General features: G+C 40.6%; 1 protein-coding gene across 1 annotated transcript; it reads left to right on the top strand.

Moving 5' to 3' along the window:
• Positions 1–38: 38 nt before the first annotated feature.
• On the top strand, positions 39–14,899 carry TARS1 (threonyl-tRNA synthetase 1). Its single transcript, XM_018077260.2, has 19 exons — positions 39–79; positions 364–444; positions 1,310–1,500; positions 2,554–2,677; positions 3,717–3,838; positions 4,046–4,163; positions 4,966–5,030; positions 5,112–5,190; positions 5,749–5,895; positions 6,787–6,885; positions 7,637–7,803; positions 8,343–8,505; positions 8,597–8,734; positions 9,238–9,315; positions 10,848–10,948; positions 11,060–11,164; positions 11,831–11,903; positions 12,641–12,755; positions 13,695–14,899. Exons 2-19 carry the CDS (start codon positions 409–411, stop codon positions 13,841–13,843), a joined length of 2,070 nt encoding a protein of 689 aa, XP_017932749.2. The 5' UTR covers positions 39–79; positions 364–408; the 3' UTR covers positions 13,844–14,899.
• Positions 14,900–21,346: the final 6,447 nt, after the last annotated feature.

The following is a 21,346-nucleotide window of genomic DNA, read 5'->3' as shown; positions in this document are numbered from 1 at the left end:
CAGCCCGCGGGCCGAGCGCGCGCCTGCGCGCCCCCCTTCCCGGGGAGCTCTGCGCGGCCATGGCGGAGGTGACGGGCAGGTGGGTCCCCGCGTCCCCCTCGGGCTGAGCCGGGGGCTCCTCCGGCCCCGCGTCAGGGCTCGGGGAGAGGGGCAGCCCTGTCAGGAGGCGGGTGCTGGCGGCGGAGGGGGCTGGGCCTCTTCCGTGGGGCTTCCACAGCGGTGGGATGTGCCCCAGGGAAAAGGAGCTGGGAGCGGGGATGGGGCTTCCCGGGGCGAGGGCGTTGGGTCTGTTCGCCGGATGGGGGGCTGAGGGGGCTTAAAGCGACTCCTGGAGAGTGAGGAAATGGTGCTCGCCCTCCGCAGGTGGGCGGTGGGGAAGAGAGGAAAGCAAACTGCGAGAAGAAGAAGATGAAGGACGGGGCCGGCGATGGAGGGCGGTCGGAGGTGAGCTGCCCCTCGGCCAGGGGGTGGGAGATGCCGTGTCCTGGGCGTGCTGGTGGCATTTGCTACAACTCGTCCTTCTAAAGTATTTTATCAGGCGATACAGTTACATCTTTCCCAGATTTTGGCCTGAAGTGACGTTGTCGGGTTCTGCACCAAGTTTCCTTGGGGTAATGGGAGGGCAGCTCAGATTGGCACAGCTGCGGCTCGGCGATGCTTTCCACCTGTGACCCTGTTTGCAGCGGGAGGCAGGAGGCAGATCTTTGGGATGAGGAAAGTCTGCATAAGGTGCTCTTGTCTTTTCCGTCTTTATGGTGGGTAAAACACACATCCTTCTGACTGCACAGAGGGCCAGCTGCGAGCCAGCACCAGTCCTAAGCCAGCTGCGGAGCTGTGCAACCTTGGCTGTGCCCAGGCAGGTAGTCCTGACGTCAGTACACGTGTGTAAGCTGGAGTCAGTTCCTGTCTGGCTGGACAGGAACCGGCATTGCCGCAGTTTTTTGACTTAATAAGAAAAATCTGGTTTTACGTTGCTCTGATACAGTCTTTTCAGGTTGATTTTTGCCCTTGTTTAGGTTATTAAACAGGTGTTTAATAAGCTGTGTAGGTGGTTGGTAGCATATGTGGTTTATTAAACAGGTGTACAATGGTATAGTTTTCATTCAACTGAAGCCTTATGACATTATGAATGATGTAACGAATACTACATAACCTGGAATAATGTTGATTATTTTTTAGATATAGTACGTATATAGATATCGTCACGTAGCTGCTTATGAAAAGTATAACTACTGTTTGCATTCTTGACATAACGTGCTATCAGATTAATAATCTATAAACCATTTTCCTTTCTCTTTATTCTGTGTAGCTGAATCCTTGGCCTGCATTTATCAATGAGCGTTTAGAGATGTACAATAAACTTAAAGCTGAACATGATGCACTCCTTGCAGAAAGAGCGGCAAAGGATAGTAAACCCATTAAAGTTACACTACCTGATGGCAAGCAGGTTGATGCTGAATCTTGGAAGACTACTCCTTATCAAATTGCTTGTGGAATTAGGTACGGTTCTGTTCCGTGATACGCACAATCAGGGTCAGAGAGTGGCTTTGAGGGGATGGGTAATGTATGATTTCTTAGTCATTTATCTCTTCTCAAAGCACCTTGTGTACGATGAACTGGAGGTAACCGGTTGGGTTTTAGTTTTGGAGTGAAATTTTTTTCTTCTTTATAAAGGTACAGTTTCTAAAATTAAATAAGAATAGAATTGAGGTCTTTTTGATACACATTACTTGCGGATTTTCTCCTGCAAGTACTGCTCTTGCATTAAGACCTGATTTGCTAGTAAATGATCAGATTGAATGTTAGCACTTGCAAACCGGCTTGCATTGGCCTGAGGAGGACAACTGCTGGGTGATGTTTCAGTTGATTTCAGAGAAAGGTAACATATGAGTATCTCTCACTTAATTGTACTTTTACTTGCATGGGAGATACCTATCCAAAAGAGTATTGCACATCTACAGGTTACTCATACTGGCTGTGGGTCATTTTTGAATGATACACAGTGAACACCCTGACAGTTAAAATTACAAAAATTGGATGATTCCTAAAGGTGAGATGCCTTTTTTTGTTTTCTCTGTCCCATCCCCCCTCCCCGAAAGGTGCTATGACATTGGAATTTATTTACTTTTGTGATTTGGGATCAAGAAAAGGGTATTTTGCCTAGTGGATACAAACTATAAAGTTACTACATCAAAAATGGTACTGGATAATTTTTATGAGAGAAGTTCTGTGTTATATTGCAACAGGATTGGGAAGTCAGGTTAGTACCTTGAGGTGACTGCCTCTAAGTCAAGTATGTTAAAAAATGTGTGAATGTTGGGTATATAACACAATTTACTTTCTATATCTCTGAAATATAAATAGGATTTTTCATGAGTGTTCAAGACTGGCTAAACTGCTTGTTTATTTGGAATTTATTTATGACATTGTGTCCACTCTGAGCACTCCTAATCTTATTCAACCTGGAGGGGAAAATCCAGGGGACTTCTACTGATTTCAAAATACTGTATATTTATTATGACTTATAATTGTACTTTTATGTTTATTCTGTAGTCAGGGATTAGCTGACAACACTGTTATTGCTAAAGTGAACAAGATGGTTTGGGATCTAGATCGTCCTTTGGAGGAGGATTGTACCTTGGAGCTGCTTAAATTTGAAGATGAAGAGGCTCAAGCAGTGAGTATCTTCTACCAAAACTTGTTTACCCTTGGATTTATATGAAATTCAGCCTCTGGTAGTTATTTGCATATTTACTGTGTTCAGAAGATGAAGAGGAAGGGACAGGTTTGCAGTGTAGGTACATCTGCATTTCCTAATAGTTCCTTACAGAGTGGTTTCGGTACTACAGATAATGTACATTCTGCTATGTATTTGTAGCCAATTCTGCTCACAGTTGCTGTAGATTATGTCAAGTTTATTCTCATTAAAATTTTACATTTACAACCTTTGTGTTCATATAAAGGAGGTCTTTTGAACTGACCTCTTCAGCACTGCCTTTGAGAACAAAACAGTACAAAAGTACTGTCTACGTACAATGATAAAAGTACTGAGTGGGCTCCTCTTTTTCTTTTTACATGCAGATGTACCTACTTTATTTTGCCTACTCCTTCAGATAAATGTGGATATCCAGTAAACTGATAAATACTATCTTTAGAAAAAATGAGTTGGTACAAGAAGCTGTCAGTCAAACTCATCACAAAAGTCTTGCATTCAAACTCAGAGTTTTCTTACTGGCTAAGTGAGGGCTCCTGATTTGTCTGTGCTAGTCAAGACAGACAAACTCTTACAGATTTAGTTTTGTCAAAACCTCAGGTGTCCTAGAAGATGGAATGTGCAGGATTTCCCATGCATAAAATCTTTGGACTAGGACAACAGCCTAATGTTGAAAGCACACCTTTTGGTCTTTATGCAGAGTTGACTGATTGAAGTTCTTAGGAAGAAAAGGTTTCTGAATTAGTTTCCAGACTTCTTGAAAATAATTGAATAATTTCAACAGTAGTTGGAAATAAGAATTGTTTGCTACCACAGTCTAAACAGGTTTGTGGTGGAAATGCTACCTTTTGGAAACATTGGTGCTTGGGCTGAGAGCGTTGCTGGGCAGGTCACTTCTCTTCTCCTGACTGATCTAGTGTATCCTTAAAAGCAAGAGTTTCAGAAAAGGTTTTAAATAAAACAGTTGAAATGCACTAATTCCCTCTTTTTTTACTTCCACTAGGTGTACTGGCACTCAAGTGCTCACATAATGGGTGAAGCAATGGAACGGATCTATGGTGGCTGTTTGTGCTACGGCCCACCAATCGAAAATGGATTTTATTACGACATGTTCCTTGAGGAAGGGTATGTTTTGTATTTTTCTGGTTTTTTGGAGGTGTGGGGTGGCAGTCACAGCAAAATTTCTGTTACGTACTTGTTTCTGGGACATCATCTCTACTGCTGTAGATGACTTTGTCCTTTGTAATGCCTCCCATCCACAAGCTAGTGGATCACAAATTGCGAATGGAAGCAAAAATTATTCACTTCTGTGTGTGTGTGTGTTTATTTTAGGGGTGTATCAAGTAATGACTTCTCTGCTTTGGAAACATTATGCAAAAAGATAATGAAGGAAAAACAAGCCTTTGAGAGACTGGAAGTTAAGAAGGAAACACTACTTGAAATGTTTAAGGTAGGCTGTTTTAGAAGGTTGTTTCTAGCCTCATGCAATTAGTCTTTAAGTGTTTGTAACTTCAGTGTATGTTCTATTAGTGGTAGAGGAAAGCCTATCAAATTAACTTTTTAAAGTTCTTATAAACTCATTTGTGATATCTAACAAAAAAAGAATGAGCAAAGGTTTAATTCTTAGTTTCTTGAGAATGTAAGAACTATTTCTTCCCCTGAGTGACCTTCACAACATCTGTGAACTTGCATTCTTCATTTATTTCCCAGAGATACAAATTTGCAATGTATTATGTGCAGTTATGTTGTATTATCTTGGCTGTATGATACTGTAACTGTATGTGCTGCTGCATTCAGAAAGCTTCATAAAACGTCTTTTAAAATAAGGACTTCTGAGAAAGTCCAAGCAACACTAAAAGTTCATGCTTTCCCTTTAGTATCTAGCAGCAAATAGTTTTTTTGAATTCCTGAGGTAGACGTTACTGAGTTTTCAATGCTGGGACATCAGGAGGATCATAGTGTCATTCAGACCTACCTCTGTAGGTCTCCAGTCCAATATCATGCAGAGGGCATGGGACCAACACTGAAATCAGACCAGGCTTCCGGCTGGGCCTTCAAAATTTCTTAAGGACAGAGACTGCACAAACTGCTTTCTGGGCAGCTTGCTCTGCTACTGCTCTGTGCTTCTGTCTGTCTCTTCTACAGTCTTCTTTTGATGCAGCATAGCGTCAGGTTAGCAAATAATTTAAGCTGCTGGCCAGTTCTCCTGCTTAACAAAGACTTAACAAATATTTGTGCTGCTTTTTTCTCAGTATAATAAATTCAAGTGTCGCATCCTGAATGAGAAGGTCAATACTCCAACTACTACAGTATACAGGTAATTACATGTGGATCATAATATTACTGGATTTATGAATCTAGGGTTAAATATACCAAATAAATGCTTTCCTATTCTTAGGTGTGGTCCCTTGATAGATTTATGCAGAGGGCCTCATGTCAGACATACTGGCAAGATAAAGACCATAAAAATTCATAAGGTAAGTGCTAAAACTTCCTTAGACAAATGTTTTCACTGAAAATGTGTTGCTGTCTTTGGGCTGAGGCAAGAATGTACTGTGAAATGAGTAACCTGGCTAAAATCTCAGCGTTGCAAATTGTGGAAAGGTCGTGTGCTGGAATGATATTCACATGGTGTGAAGCCAGCTGTGTTTCCAGGGCTTGCACTTCCAGCACAGATAGGAACACAAGTTTAGCTCAAGTTTTGACTGAGCTGTGTCAGTTAAAGTTTATAGTTTTTGTTCAGCTGATGGTTATAGCTATTTGTGACTAAACAGTTGGAAAAGGATGGCTACAAAGAGAGCAGATAGGCTTTGGAAGAAGACAGGAGAGAGCCCGAAACCATATTTGCTTAGTGTGTTCACCTCTTCTTTCTGGATTTTTCTGATCAGTGCTCTGAATTTACAATTAAAATTCTCTATACGCTTTAATTGTTCCACATTAATGGTTTATTAATAATTATATGCCTTTTCATAGCAGGCTGTAGTAGTGGAGGCTCCTCCTTTTCTTCAGTGTTACATTTATTTTTTTGCATGCAGAATTCTTCTACCTATTGGGAAGGCAAGGCTGATATGGAATCCCTACAGCGGATCTATGGAATTTCATTCCCAGATGCAAAAATGCTGAAGGAATGGGAGAAATTCCAGGAGGAGGCTAAAAGCAGAGATCACAGGAAAATTGGGCGGGTGAGACAGTTTTTCTAAGTAATGCTATTTCAAAAACACTGTGGATTTAACCCCTTAACTAGAAGCCTCTTGAAGACAGTGTATTCTTTGCTGCCACAATCAAGATGTGACACAATTTTATTTTGAGTTGCAAAGTCAGTTACTTTTCTTTCAAGCATCAAAGTCCTAGAAAAATAACTTTTTGCTCTTTTAAATGGAATGACATCCTTATTACACAGATCAATCAGAACAGAACAGAAACACTTCCATCTGCAACACATCAATGCCCCACTCTGTGGGCAGTGCTCATTCCAACGCAGTTTGCTGTGGTCTGTTCACACAGTTCTTTTCTTCTGTGTGATTTCAGAATCTGTAATACAGAGCTATGTTTTTTGGTTGGTTGGTTTTTGGGTTTGTTTTTCTTCAGTAGATACCCCTGTCAGATAACTGATAGTTCTGAACAGCATTATAGTGTCTGCTGCTAGTACGTCATGAAAAAATACAGAAGAATTCACTGTGCAGACCTGAAGCATGTCCACAGTGTGTCACATTAGCCAACTGTAGTTCACACAATCATTTCATGTGCACATAATTAGCTGCAGAAGCAGAACTAAACATTTACTTGTCGATGTACAAAGGCAGCTGTGGGGGCACAGTTGAGAGTTAAGTGTGAAGTTTTGGAGCATCAGTAATGAAACACGAAACTGAACAATCCCCTTCCCCTTTAACTACTGATGGACATAAAAATACTAGTGAAAAGGCATCTGATCTATTGGATATTGTGGGGGTTTTTTCCAGGTTTTTCTTTTTGAAACTGATAGTGATGCCCAGTCAGTAGTAATTCATTTGTGAATGTTAAGTGAAAAAAGTAGGGTGCAAATACTGAGTTTTTCAAGTATTATTTTTCTGCAGGACCAAGAACTGTTTTTCTTCCATGAGCTTAGCCCTGGTAGCTGTTTTTTCTTGCCAAAAGGAGCTTACATTTATAATACATTAATTGAATTCATCCGGGTAAGTGCTGTCTTTTGGAAAGCCTATAGAAAAAGTTGCATGATTTTAGAAAAATGTGTAACAGCATGCTACATATAACAGTATTAATAGCCTTTCATTTCAAGTTATTTTAATCTCTTAATTCTATAAGGCACTAAAGAAACCTGATTTTTTTTAAATTGGTCTTGTCACAGTCTCTGCAAAATTACATTATATTATACAAGTGCTTTATATCTGCAGCTAAAGCTGTGATAAATGTGCTTTATAATATGAATTCGTTGACATCTAATAGTACAGCTAAGCTCACACTACTGCTGTTCCACTGATGCATATTGATTTATTTTAATAAACTTACTTAATTTGGCCCTGTAGACCTATTAACTTTGAAAATACATGAAAAAAAAAAACCCTGATCTTCCTGTTGTAATATTTGAAGTCTTTGTTTTTACTGTATATTTGGGCTGCAATGTACTATCAAGTATCATCGAGTAATTAGAGACTGCTGCTTTGCTTGCAGGGAAGAAACTTGTTCTTCTTGCTTACTACATGCCCAACTTGAATTTTTCTCTTCCCTGCCTCCTTCCCTAAGTTGTGGAGTTTTGTACGGCAGCATTTGTATATTGTTATGGCTGCGGATTGAAGTCTGTACTTTTGCTTTCTTTAATATTAGTTATTTTATAACAAATAAAGTTATAAAATAAACTAAATAAAACAACTGTAAACAAAATAAATACTATAAACAATAAAATAAAACAACTAACTGTTGTTTTAGAGTGAGTATCGAAAACGTGGATTCCAGGAGGTTGTCACTCCAAATGTTTTCAACAGCAAACTGTGGATGACTTCAGGGCACTGGCAGCATTACAGTGACAACATGTTTTCCTTTGAAGTGGAGAAGGAGATCTTTGCTTTGAAGCCCATGAACTGCCCAGGACACTGGTAAATACATAGCAAATCCAGTTTAGCAAAGATGTTGGGGGAAAAAAAAAAGCAATGCCACCCTCCTCCTTTTGCCTGTGTAATTGTAGAGATGGCTGTCTTCAGATGCTGTCAGGAATGCTGTAATTGTGAGTGTTGTTGCCTACATTCTCTCTTTACTTGAGACACTGAGAAGTGTCATTTTTCCACCATTATAGTGACAGTGTTTTAGACCTGAATCTTACCTTGATACTACAAAACCTAGATATCCAAAATAAATACTGGGACATTGTCAATTTTGTGCTGCTTTAGGCATTCAGCTTTTAATGCCCAGTTTTAGGACCTCTCGTATCTTCTCTCTGTGAGGTGGGGGAAGCCTGCCAGCTGTAAAAGGAGATGTGCATTTGTTTTCCTGACAAAACTAGATATGACTGATGGTTCTATCCAGATTACACCATTGGCTTAATGGGCATGTGCTTAGTCACTGGTAGCTTCTCACTGCCTGCAGTTTGCAGAATTTTGATTCTCAGTGGGCTCCCAGTAACAAACTTTTCCTTCAGCCTCATGTTTGATCATCGCCCGAGATCGTGGCGTGAGCTGCCGTTACGTTTGGCTGATTTTGGAGTCCTGCACCGCAACGAACTGTCAGGAGCTCTGACAGGGCTCACTCGAGTGCGCCGGTTCCAGCAGGACGATGCTCACATATTCTGTGCTATGGAGCAGGTATGGGCTGCTGTGAAAGGAAATCGGGCGTTAAAATCACATTAACTGATTTTTTTTCCATAATTGACACATTCTATCTCTTGTCATAAAGATCGAAGAGGAGATAAAGAGTTGTCTGCAGTTCTTGCGTACTGTGTATGATGTCTTTGGATTTTCCTTTAAACTGAATCTCTCCACTCGTCCTGAAAAGTACCTGGGAGATATTGAAGTGTGGAATCAGGCTGAAAAGGTAAACAGTAGTTTTATTAACTTTTTTTACAAAAGCAAGGCTGCAGCTGCAAGTTCTGTAAGAACTGCAAAGAGAACCAGTTCTGGCAGCCCCTATAGTAAGACTTAGATCTATCTCCTGAAAGGGAGGTTGGAAGGGATGGGGTTAGCCCGTGCAGGTGTGAGAAGATGGGGCGGAATAGACATTTGGTGTACCAGGGTGGATCTCATCTCAAAGTTATCTACAGACTTTGAATCTGGCATAAACAGTTCTTGCATCTTAGCTAATGCTTGTTCGACCTCTTCCAAAATGATTGCATTAATTTTGTTTGTTTAAATTTGGACTAATTAATTTTTTTTTTTAGTTGGCTCTCTTCTGAAACTTCCCTTTTTCAGTCAATAAATGAGTTTCAGCAGCAACTGAGAAGTACAGAGAATTTGGTAGGGTCACCTATCTGTAGTAGCAGGCTGACCTGATGCTGTAACATGGAGAGAAACACTGAGTGTGTGTCCTTTTATCTCCAGCAACTTGAAAACAGCCTCAATGCCTTTGGTGAGAAGTGGGAGTTAAACCCTGGTGATGGAGCTTTCTATGGACCTAAGGTTAGTATGTGCTAACCCCTATCTGGTTTCAGCTTTTAATTCTGTTTGGATAAGGCAAAAGGCCTTATCCAGGAATAAAGGGATTTTTTTTTGTTACAGTTATCTAATACCATTTTAAGATGCTGTCTGGCTAAAATCTTCTGGTTTTCCAGAAACAGAAACTCTGACATACTTGAGAGAGGGATAATACTCTGTCATCCTGGTGTTTACATAGTTGTAACGTGAGTTCTAACACTCATTTCATTAATTAAACCCAGTTTACATGAATCAACTATTTGTCCGCAGCTCCTGACTGGTTTAGGAGCAACATGAACAGAAGGTGGCACTGTAAGATCTGTTTTAGCAGAGCAGCTCCTGCATTAGAAAGTGAATCGTAGGTCACGAGAAGAACAAAAGTAAACTGCTTTTAAATCTTTCCGTAACACACCTACACTACATTTATGTAGTGTTCTCGTCTAGTAAACTTATTCTGATTACTCTATTTGTATGCTAATGATTCAGTTTCAGCTTATTGTGTTGTAGGTGAAATGTGTTATAGCAGCTAGTCATTCATAACATGAAATGCAAACAAGATTTAGTAATTTCCTCATTTGATTGAAAGAGGGCAAATATACAGGAACCTTTGTTAACATTAATTAACCTTACACTTGCTCCTAATAAAGTCTGAATTTGAAAAAGTAGATTGTAAAGAATGAAGCTCTATGGTAACTAGCTGAACTACGATAAATTCTGACTTCTGATTGCAAAGTTGAAAGATATTTAGGTCTTGAGTTGTTAAAACACTGATCTGGGTGTGTAATACATAAATTAAAATAAGGGACACAGCCTCAACATATAGCCATACTGGTAAAACAATGAGTAAGTGAGCAATGTGATAAATAATAAGGTCAGAACACTATAAATCTACTGTTTTCTATCAGTCTTTTCTGTCTAACTTGTATCATAAATTTATTCAGGATTTAAGTGCCGGATGCAAAAGAAAGAATAGGCTTGACTCATAGGTCAGGATTAGTAACATTGATTACTATGACTCTCTGCTGGTAAGTGGACTATTTAACAGTACCATTCTCATCCCACATTCATGCCCTGAATTTGTAACATAAGCTACAAAGTATTCAAATACTGCATAATATAGAAGCGTAAGTTTGCCAGTTTGATGTTGAGGAAGTTTTATTTTCGTGCAGATGTGTTCAGTTCTGCACTTACAGGCTGCTTAATTCACTCAGTGAAAAGACCCATGAGAGTACCAGATGGAAAAACACAAAATGTAATCTGAGATATCTAAGGTAGTTTCCCCCTGAAGTATTGTCTCTCTACTTACTCACTCTGGTTTTACTCTAACATTTTTTGCATCAGAACCTGCAAATCACTTAAATCCTAACACGGGCTGAAGTAAAACTATGCTGTCTAAAGGTACATATAGTTCCTCTGCATTGAATGAAACCTTCCATCTTAAAACAATGAGTTTGCTTTCAGAGGGGAATCCTTGTCTTTTAAGCTGTAGTAAAAGTTTGTATCTTTGTGTTTTTAAGATTGACATTCAGATTAAAGATGCCATTGGCCGCTACCACCAATGTGCTACAATTCAGCTTGACTTCCAGCTGCCAGTCAGATTTAACCTCACCTTTGTCAGGTAAGCACAGAGGCTGGTGGCTTTAAGTTCTGTATAATCTAGCTTCACTGATGCTTACAGGCATAAGTTTACTTCAAGTAAAAAAACCTTATGAAACCCTTTTCTTTACAGCCATGATGGTAATGACAAAACAAGACCAGTTATCATTCACCGGGCTATCTTGGGATCTGTGGAGAGAATGATTGCCATTCTAACTGAAAACTATGGAGGCAAATGGTAACATTGAAAAGTTATTATTCCAGTTTGAGCAAACACTTTAGGAGAGAAATTAGCCCCAAGCATCTAAGAGTCAAGAGGGTTTGTTTGTTCTTCTTGCTTGCTACAGGGACACACCATAGGAATACCACAAGGCAATTTCTTCTGAACCACCTGCCTTAAGTATTAAATAATTCAAGATATGGTAGATTCTATATGATACTGCTCATGCAGTTGCAGCATACAGCTGCTCTGCCCAAGGCATAAGTCTCCCAACTGCTTTTGCAGCTGGGCTGCCTTGTGAAGAGTTATTTATGTACATGACCTACTTTACCTGTGTAATATATGTATAATACCCACTGGGAATGACCCCTCTGATTATAACAAGACTGTACTAAAGTAAATGTTTTCCTGTGCTTAGTTAGTAATATGATCAACAACTCAATTATGATTTGTTGTATATTGTAAAACCCAACATGAATCTTCTGGTCAGCAAGTGCTTTTGCCCACACTGAATTCTTTTAGACACTCAGCTCTTTTTAGGAGATAAGTTGTAACGAGTGTAGGGCTCTCATCACTGAATCTAACCAGATGGCTTGATGAGTCTCTTGTGTAGATTGTACTTCTATCTGTAAATAGGATTTCATACTGAAAGCTAAATAAACTTGTTTTGTTTGTTTATTGAAGGCCGCTCTGGCTGTCCCCACAGCAGGTAATGGTGGTACCAGTGGGACCAGCATGTGATGAGTATGCTCAAAAGGTGATGTACATGGTTTTGTGCTTCATTTTCAGTATATCGCATTTAGCTGAAATACCTGGTTATTCATGATTAGTAGTATTTATCTCAGACAAGTGTTCTAAGTCTTTACATATTGAGTCATTTTTATATTACAGTGACAATTAGCTGCTGAAGTTGTGTAGATCTGTCTTAAAGATAACCTGAGTTAGATTTTGGGTACATAAACAACAAATGTTGTCTTTGTGAGACTTTTATCTTTGGAAAACTTAGTTTTTCGCTCTAGCTCAAAAGCTGTCTTACCCTTCAGGTTCAAGTCTCCCATGGCCACGTGCATCTTGCAGAGCAGTAAGAAAGATGAAAATAAGTGTTTGCATATTTTGCTTCCAGCATCGATCTCCTATAGTTTTTTCAAGCACACTATATACGAGTAAAATAGTCTGCAAAATAAATTAAAAATAAAAATCTCTTCTAATCAGTAAGCTCCACCGGCCTGCTGCCTTTTACAGTATCAAACTCCAATCACTATTCAGCCCAAACATTAGATGTTCACATCACTGCCTATTTGTTGTGTGTATGTTGTTGCATGATAGCTGACTTAATTTTAATTTCTTGAACTGGGCTCATCTCTATCGCCTGAGCCCATGACAGTGTCTTTGTTTTATGGGTCAGATAATCTTAACTGGCTTAAGTCTACATATCATAAATAGTTCATGATCATCAGTATCCTGTAGTGACAGTTTAAATACTTTTTCTCCTAGGTCCGGCAGGACTTCCATGATGCAGGATTTATGGCAGATGTTGATGTAGATCCTGGGTGCACACTGAACAAGAAGATCAGAAATGCTCAGCTTGCACAGTATAACTTTATTCTGGGTAACGTATTTCTTACCTTATCCTGGCTGACTTTCTTGTTTACAGGATTTGATCTTCGGTGAGCAGGGCAGGATCGTAATCAGTGTTTTAGGTCACTTTGTTCCTAAGGATCTCCATTGCAGAGAGTCTTTCCTGCCTACATGATAGCGTTTCTCACTTTACAGCTGTCACTGAAAGGTCACTGTGACCCAAGGCATTACTGTTGCTATAGAAAAAGGTTTCTGCTGTTCTTTCATCAGCCATGTGGAGACATGTATGAAGTCTCTTGTCCTTTGTCAGTCAGATCCTTCAGTTATTTTTCATTCTCCCAGTAATTTATGCTCTTGTTTCTAATGGAGCAAAACAAATACCATGTTTTCACTGCATTCAGCTGGAGTGCACTTCTGAGCTGTGCATGCACAGGGTGAGCATCTTTTAGAGAGGGTGATGCAGGGACCATTAGAAACTGATCCTGAAGTCTTTGATTTGAAGGAGCACATTAGTCCTGTCATGTAAACTGGGGGTCTATCATTGACCTTAAAGTTATCTGGGATCCACTAGAGTTGAAAGAGCCTTTGACAGAGAAACTCTGCCCTCAGAGTAACTGACAGAACCATGAAAAAGTTCTATTGTTTAAAACTTTAAGCATTTGATACAAATAAGGCACAAGCACATTTCACTTTCAGGACCACAAACAAATAATCACCCTATTAAGGAAAAAAAAGTCTCACTTTACATTCAGAGGTTGTTTCAAAGAGTTTAGATTGGGTACTGGAGAAACACAATCTCCAAGTGTGTTATATAAAATTTATTTTAGTTAGACACACACGTATTGTCTTGGTATCTGTAAGATTTTTAGAATTTTCGTTTAGTAAGCTTAAAGTTTTGCGGGGATGGGGGGTGGGGGAAGAGCTTGCTGAATTTTAAGTTCATTCCTTTTGTGCCTTGGTTTTTTTCTAGTTGTTGGTGAAAAGGAGAAGGCGAGTGGAACAGTGAACATCCGCACCCGGGATAACAAGGTGCATGGAGAGAGAACCATTGCAGACACTGTGGAGAGGCTCCTGCAGCTGAAACGCTCTCGTTCCAGACAAGCCGAAGAAGAATTTTAACACCCACCTGCTCTATGTGACATTAAAAAAACAAACACATTCTAGTTTTCCTAGTTTAGTTAACCACAGAGCTTTTGTTCTGAGCCAGATTTCACATTTGGATCTCATGCTCATTTTAATGGGGATTTTTCTTTAGTCAGAAATGCTTCTTTTTGTAAAAAAAAAAAATCAATTTTTCACAAACCTTGAAGTAAAATTTCCTGGCCTCTAACCAATGACAGATGAAGCAAGGTGAAATGGCTTTTTGTGACTGCAAGGGAAAATTGCAATGTTAATCAGGGATACCTATAGCATTCTAACTACCCTGTTAAGAATAAAATCCTTTTTAGTAACATGTTTTTCATGAAAGTTGTAACAAAAAACCTCAGGCTTAAGAAACCACCTAGTAAACATGCACAGCAGCAGCTTTTGGAGTGTCTGCATGAGCAAGGATAGTGATATCTTGACATCCTGTCTCCCAGTCTTACATCAGTTGAATATACTCTCAAGAATTCCCAGTCACATGAAAGGGGAAATGCTCTGCCACAGAGCACCGAGCTGCTCACCAAAGCTGCTAACCAAAGCCTACTGTGCCCTTTTCCAAAGGCAGTCTCTGAAATGTGCTGGCTCTGCAGGTCATGTCCTTGGAGCTGAAGAAAGGGGATAACACTGTCTGGAAAAGGCACGGCATAGTAGGGCCAAAGAAGCAGTTAAGAAAACCAGGATTCTTAGAAACAAAAGCTCTTTCTGTTCCTATCTCTGAACTGTCGTTACAGTAAGGTTGTATGACACACCAGAAACAAGAAAGTACTGAACAGAAGAGGATAGTGATTATTTGTTTAAGACAAATGCAATTTTCCAGTTTAATGAGTACAGTCCCCTCCCATGGAACACTTCCTTCCCAAGCCTCTAGTCCAGAGCATCACATACTTAATTAGCACCCCTTCTATCTTACAACTGATGAATCTCATCAATTGTTTTTGGGTTTGGTTTGAGGCACTTTTGTACGTTTGGCTGACAAGAGGCAAATGTCTGTTACTGACAAAAAATAAAATCTTGGTCTGGGGTTTTTTTGCATCTATGTCTTGGTTTTTTTTTAAATCTTAACTAACCTTAGCAGCTTCCCAAGGTGATTGGTAACAGTTCCTTTAAAAAGAAAGCTATTGCTACAGCCCTAGCAAAGATCAGACAAATCTGAGGACGTGTTTGAACTATCTGATCTTTTCGAAACCTCATGAGTTTTGCCATTTCTATTACTGTCTAGGCAGAAGCATTTCATGCTGCCTTTTCTCACCTACTCCCCTACTCAGGGGAGATGGTCACATTTTATCAGCACTTGAACCCATAGTGAATTCAGACTCAGACTGCAACCCCAGCAACTTTCAGCAAAATCTATTTTCTCCTCCTTCTGTTCATTCAGATTAAAGGTTCCACCTAAGTGCTGTGTGGGGGATAAAAAAAGAGGAAATTGATTTTCCACTGCCTTGCTGGTTTCAAACATTTTTGTAAGAGTTACTAACTTTTCTGTATTTTGCACCTGATTTAATTTCCTGTGAAGTGACTTGCCCATGCAGTCACTGCAATGGAATCAGACGTCAGCTACCCCTGGGGCAGAAGGACTACCAAATACTGAAGCAAAACAAGTCCCCCAGGGAAAACAAGCCACCAGCTCCGTTTCTCTCTATGAATCGTGCCTCAGTCTGGCTTTCACTGTGCTGGTGTATTTGTTGGTTTTCAGACAGCTCTGCTTTCTCTTTGTGGGGATTCTTGAGGCTGGGAGAATCCTTGCCACAACAGATTCTCAGCAAGCTTATAAATCTTGGTTAAGTGATATAAAGAGTGGATGCACACATGTAATCCTTTAGACATAAACTGTTGTCCAAATCTGGGACTAAGTCTGGATCCAGCTTCACCTAGACTCCCCTGAGAAAGGAGTTTAGAATGCGAGGGGGCCCTTTCTGAACCTCATGACTCAATGGGAGGGTTTCCCTAACAATTTTGCCTGACTCCATCCTCTATGCAGTGACAATCAAGCACACCTTGCTATTGAATCTTTTTAAACCACTGTTGCATTTACTATCAAAAATTGTTAAATAGCTGTTTTATATCAATAAACATACTGCTATTACTGTTACAAAGGAAGTGCCTCACTTCATCTGCAACACTTTCCTGGCCCAAGCAGCACATCTTCTCTCTTGGTTCAACCAGAAGTCCTCTGAACAGCAGCTTTGGTCACTCTTGTAATCTTTGGTAGGACTAAACTTCCAACAAAGTACTGTGCTTGTCTCTTAAGGCAGGATGCAGATTTGGTGTCATAGATTATTGGTGGGACCACTTGTCAAGCAGGAGAGAAGCCTCTGAGGCTTCAGAAGCCTCAGTTCTACAGAGCCTGCTCTCATTACCAGAATTAGGCAAGAGAAATACAAGTCATTTGCTGTTTACTTTTCATACTGTATACCCCTAAGGAAATTTTCAAGGGCATTTCCTGTGGAGTAGCTGGTAAGGTGCAGTTCCAACTCTGCTTCACTGCAAAGCAAGTTCTGTTTCCTCACTCTTTAAAACAGATTTTAAAGCAAATTGCTGAAGGATGCACGCAGAATGAAAGGGAATGAAGATATCTAATCTGATAGATCATCCAAGTATAAACAAGTAATGTTTGGCAGTAATTTCTATACCTGGCAGGAACGACTATGCCAGGATTCAGCTTTCTGTGAAGCTCCTCAGTTCTGCAAACTCCCCTGAAAGTTTCCCCTGGCCCAGAGCCATCTGGATGCTGCTACTACCAAGGGTAATTCCACTAAGGTGCTTCCTGTCACATCTTGGGATGAAATTCCCACAGCGGCTCATAATACTTACTCCATCACACCACTGAGTCAATCTGATGCAGTTTCAGTATTCAGATTCAGTCATGTCGTACCAACTCCTCTAGAAACAGTGCAGCACCACTTTTGGGGAGAGCCCAACTGTGAGATAAACTGTTAATTGCTGTAGGCACTTTTACTCAAGTCAGTCTTGCCTCACTACATTTTTCCCACTGTATCCAAATCCAGTTCACACAGGATCCTTGATAAAAGAAAATCGTTTTGCCAATCTGACTTCTCCCTTGTGAGACAAGGCCAAAATTAAGGGGTCTTTGAAAACTCATTTCAAGTCTGCAGCTCATGTCCTGTGTAATTTCATGATTGCCTTCTCCACCATTTCTAAATTGCACAATCATCTCTGGCAAAGATCTAAGCAATTGACCCTCAAATCTGATAATTAGAAACTGATGCTATTAAACTTAAGAACTGCTAAACGCTATACTTACTGGGAAAAAAAAAAAAAGACAGAACATAGTACTTGATGCTTAAAGAGCACTTCCAAAACAACTCAGCCTTTCTACATGGTAGAATTTTCCATCTGCTTTGGACAGGAATATTCTTTCAGTTTTCTGGATGTGGCTGATGCCTTGTTAGCCACTGTGATTGAGAATGCTCATACAGAATGAGCTACATTTGGACTTGTACCAAAGTTAGTTTTTTTTCATGTAGGAAAAACATCTTCTGATAAATTACTACAAGAACACATGCTCAGATAAACTGGGGCAGCCAGAGACATTTTGTAGTGTTCTCAGACATTGAGGGTAGTTCATCTGGGCTACACGTTTGGTTTCAATATATGAGATTTCTGTGTCCCACCCAAAACCACAGCCTTCAGCTGGATCACAAAGCTCTTCTGCAAACAGGAGAATGCTCTGAGTTGCACAGAAGGCATCTGTGAAAACTGGAAAAAAATGCCAACAACCAACCCAAAAGTATTCAGCATCCAAAAAAACCCCACAAGCCAATTAACCATTGACAGAGCCTCCACCAGGCAACTGTATGTCTCTGTACTAAAAGATAAGGTAGTGGGGACCACTAGAATGGAGACAAAACAGGTGAATCCACACTGCCATACGAGACATCCTTGTCTTCCTCAAAGCCTTTGGAATTGCCTCTCTAAGATCCCCACAGAGAGAAGCAGAAACAGGAACAAGAGAGTTGGTGGAAGGCAGCAGAGATGAGGCAAGAAATCACGGAACAAAGGCATACAGTGCTCTCCCTGCTGACATCTAGACACAAAGTTAAGCTCCTTGGAGTCTGAATGTTCCACTATATGAAAGATTTATCTGACTAGCTTAGAAGAGAGTATGTTCACTCATGTCAGTTTGGGGTTGACACTTGGAGCACCTTTTGCTATCTATCACAAGAAAAAGAAGGCTTATAAACCAGACTTTTATTGATTTTAGTGCACTCCTGAAACATGACTTAATACTTTACAGCACCTTAGATGCAGAATGACAATTTAATCATGTTTTATATGTGGTTTTTCAATTGCACACTTCAGGGACAATCTGTAAGCTGTCTAAAGCACATTAGCTGTTACAGGAAAATTTCTCTGTAGTTTTGTTTAATGGGATACAGGCCTATAAGGATGTGAAATCTCTACACCTGAGTACCTGCAAGGATGTCAGGCTGCACACTGGAACAGCCTGGCTGTGCTGGGACTGAGGATTTCAAACACATTTCTACTTTATAGGAAGGAAATACTCTCTTCTCACCACCAGCATATAAAGTTAGAATTTTTGGTTGCTATTTCTGGTTTAATGGATCTTGAACTCCTGGCAATTAATGCCTAGGTTTTCAAGATGCTCCATGTAGAGTTGATGGAGCACACATTGTAATACTGTGGTGTTCAGCTTTGTGTTCCCAACAGAATACTTTGCAAAGCATTACTTTGTTTACAGGACAATATGTTGTCTTCTAATTAATAAACTCATCAGAACAAGTATCATAAACCCCTGAAAAAGTAATTTCAACCACCCTTATGCATGGGAGATAGTGCAGGGAGATTATGGCAAGCTGTCAGTCTTTGAGTAGCAGTGTTTCCAAGTGAATGTAAGTAGCAGCTCTGGTTTGTGACATCAGTCTGCATATGAACCAAGATACACCAAATAATGCAATTTTCCTTTCAGTCAATGAAGAAAATCAAGTATTGTTTTGCTTAGAAATATCTGTCTTGTATTACCCATTAAAAATTTAGATGGAGAGAGATATCAGTACATACCTCATCTAGAGCACTAGTTTCATCACAGTAAGTGAGGAAACTGCTGGAGGTCAAAACACTTAAAGCATTCCTGTCCCATTCCATGCTGTAACCAGGATAAAGCACTGCTACTACTACTGGGAAACTGCCACAAAGCACATTTCAGCTTTCCTGAACAGCAAACAGGAGGCAATCAGGCAGCATTTAAATCACAGCTTGAGCTGAAGTGAGAAAAGGAATTGTGTAAGAAAAGGACAAGGAGGAGACAGTAGGGTACAGCAAACAAGGGAGTGCTTTTAGACTCAGGAATGGGGAAGGAGAGCTGTTACTTGCCTGTTTACATGTGTGTGCCACTCTGCAGGCAGCACAAGGCAAGGGTTCCGGCCACATGGCAAAGCCAAGCTCTCAGAAGCCAACTATGGTTTTCTTTCCTCTTCATTTTCCATTCCACAAACAGGCTTTGTCAAGCTGCTGCAGCAATTACACCTGAAATGACTGAGGCCCGTGCAAGGATGACCCAGGGAGGCTCTTCCAACACCCAAACCCAGAGTCTACTAAGCAACTTCTGAAGATCAGCCCTGTTGCAATTCTCCCTTTCAGCCTTTATCTGGAGTCCCTGGCTAATGGAGAACCTCCTCCATGACAGCCTCACCTCTGCTACCAAATGAATATGTAAGGAATTGTTGTATCTCCAAGACCAAAACTCTCTTTTCCCTCCCCCAAGGGAACACACCATGCACACACTGCCTCCTCAGAGCAGAGGGCTAATGCTGGGCTGTGCTGAAGAGTATGCTGACCTCCAGACACTGTAGAGAGTTATGGACCAGAGCCTCAGCCAATGGGCTGAGCATGGGTTAATTACCACACACTCACAGCTAATCCCTCTGGCTTGTTCAGACTAGTGTTTATGGGCTTGCTATCCTGGGGGCTGCTAGGAAAACACACACACTGTGCCAGAGCTCATGGGTGGTGGGTGTTTGCTGTCCCTCCTCTCCTAGAACAGATGCCATTGTAGATGACAAAGGAAGTGGCAGCATGAAGTTCAGCTGCATGTGTCAACCCAAAACAGGGACAGTGACACCCTTGCTCTCGTATAGGTCAAGAGTTGCTAAGCTGGTCTTCTCTATAACTCCCCCCTCTTCCCCACCTCAGCTAGGTAGCCTGTTCATTCTTAGTTTCAAACCCCTGGGACAGTACCATTTGGTTATGAGTGGTGACTTATATTGCCTTTGTTATGTAACCACTTTTTGAACATGATAACATGAGCTTAAATGGATTATCTGTGTCATGGTCAGAGACAAAATGCATCGTAATAGCAACAGAGCATCCATAGAGAATTTCTGCAAATCTTAGTTCACTGACAGCTGACCTGTGCAAGACGGGGGTTTATGCCAGTTGAAGGAATAAATGCTCAGCTTAAAATTAACAGAAAAACGGATTAGACATTTTAACTTTCCATCCTCAGGTCTGTCCCTCCATCACAGGGACAGTCTTCTTAAAAACTGCCCTGGTGATTTGGCAGTAAATCGTATAATATGTTTAATAAAATACTATTAATGTGGTGCCAAGGGACCCCAACAAGATCAAAACCTCATTGTTCAAAGCTATACACAAGCAGGCTCTGCTCTGAAGTGCCACCGATCTAATTACAGGGGGCACCAGGAGTGCAGAGCTCTGTGTCGACTTAACCCCTGTCACCCTGCAAAACCCTGGAAGGACTGGACCTTCAGGCTTGGAAACCAGCTCTCTGCTCCCCACACCACACTGCCTCTTCTGTTTGCTTTGCCAAGTAGCGTTTTTTTAATTAGATCACATTTGTTAGAAGAAAAGCAACCATGCACATGTGCGTATGTAGGTGTGCAGAGATTGTCTGCATCACTGCAGACAGGCCTGGCACACTGACACTGCTGCTTCTTGCACCACACACTCTTAGCAGCTGCCAGTCTGCCCTCAGTTCTTTACATCAGAGCAGTAAGTGGATCACACCATCAGCCACAGGAAGAGAAAACAGACATGATCAAAACTTTTTTTTCATCTTGAAAAGTATGAAGTTCTCTGCTGTTTAAACTGCAGCCATAAAGAGGTCTGCTCTGAGTCACTGCATCATTCTATTTATGCCTTTAGATGGTCACTCCCTGTTCTCAGTGGCATTATTGTAACCTCAACTCTTTAAGACCTTTTTCCCCCAGATTTCAAGTGCTAGTTTGGCCCAGCAGCTGCCCAGCATTTGTAGAGAGGAGCCCTGGGAGCCCAGAGAGGTGCTACTTCAAAATTTGCAAAAGGAAAAATCAATCAATCAATCTGTCCTTCTCTGGTCTGCCGTGGCTTATGGTATGTCAGTCCCATTATTGATGCAGTGCTCAAAATATCACCACTGCTCTTAAACAGTTTTGATCAATAAAAGGTCTTCAGTTCTTCAGAAGACAATAATCTTCAGAAACTATCATGGATAAAAAAGTC

Source organism: Manacus vitellinus, unplaced genomic scaffold (genome assembly GCF_001715985.3).
Source record: "Manacus vitellinus isolate BGI_N305 unplaced genomic scaffold, ASM171598v3 scaffold_36_pilon, whole genome shotgun sequence".
Lineage (NCBI taxonomy): Eukaryota > Metazoa > Chordata > Aves > Passeriformes > Pipridae > Manacus > Manacus vitellinus.
The sequence above is the reverse complement of the archived record's forward strand: the minus strand, read 5'-3'. Positions and strand labels throughout refer to the sequence as shown.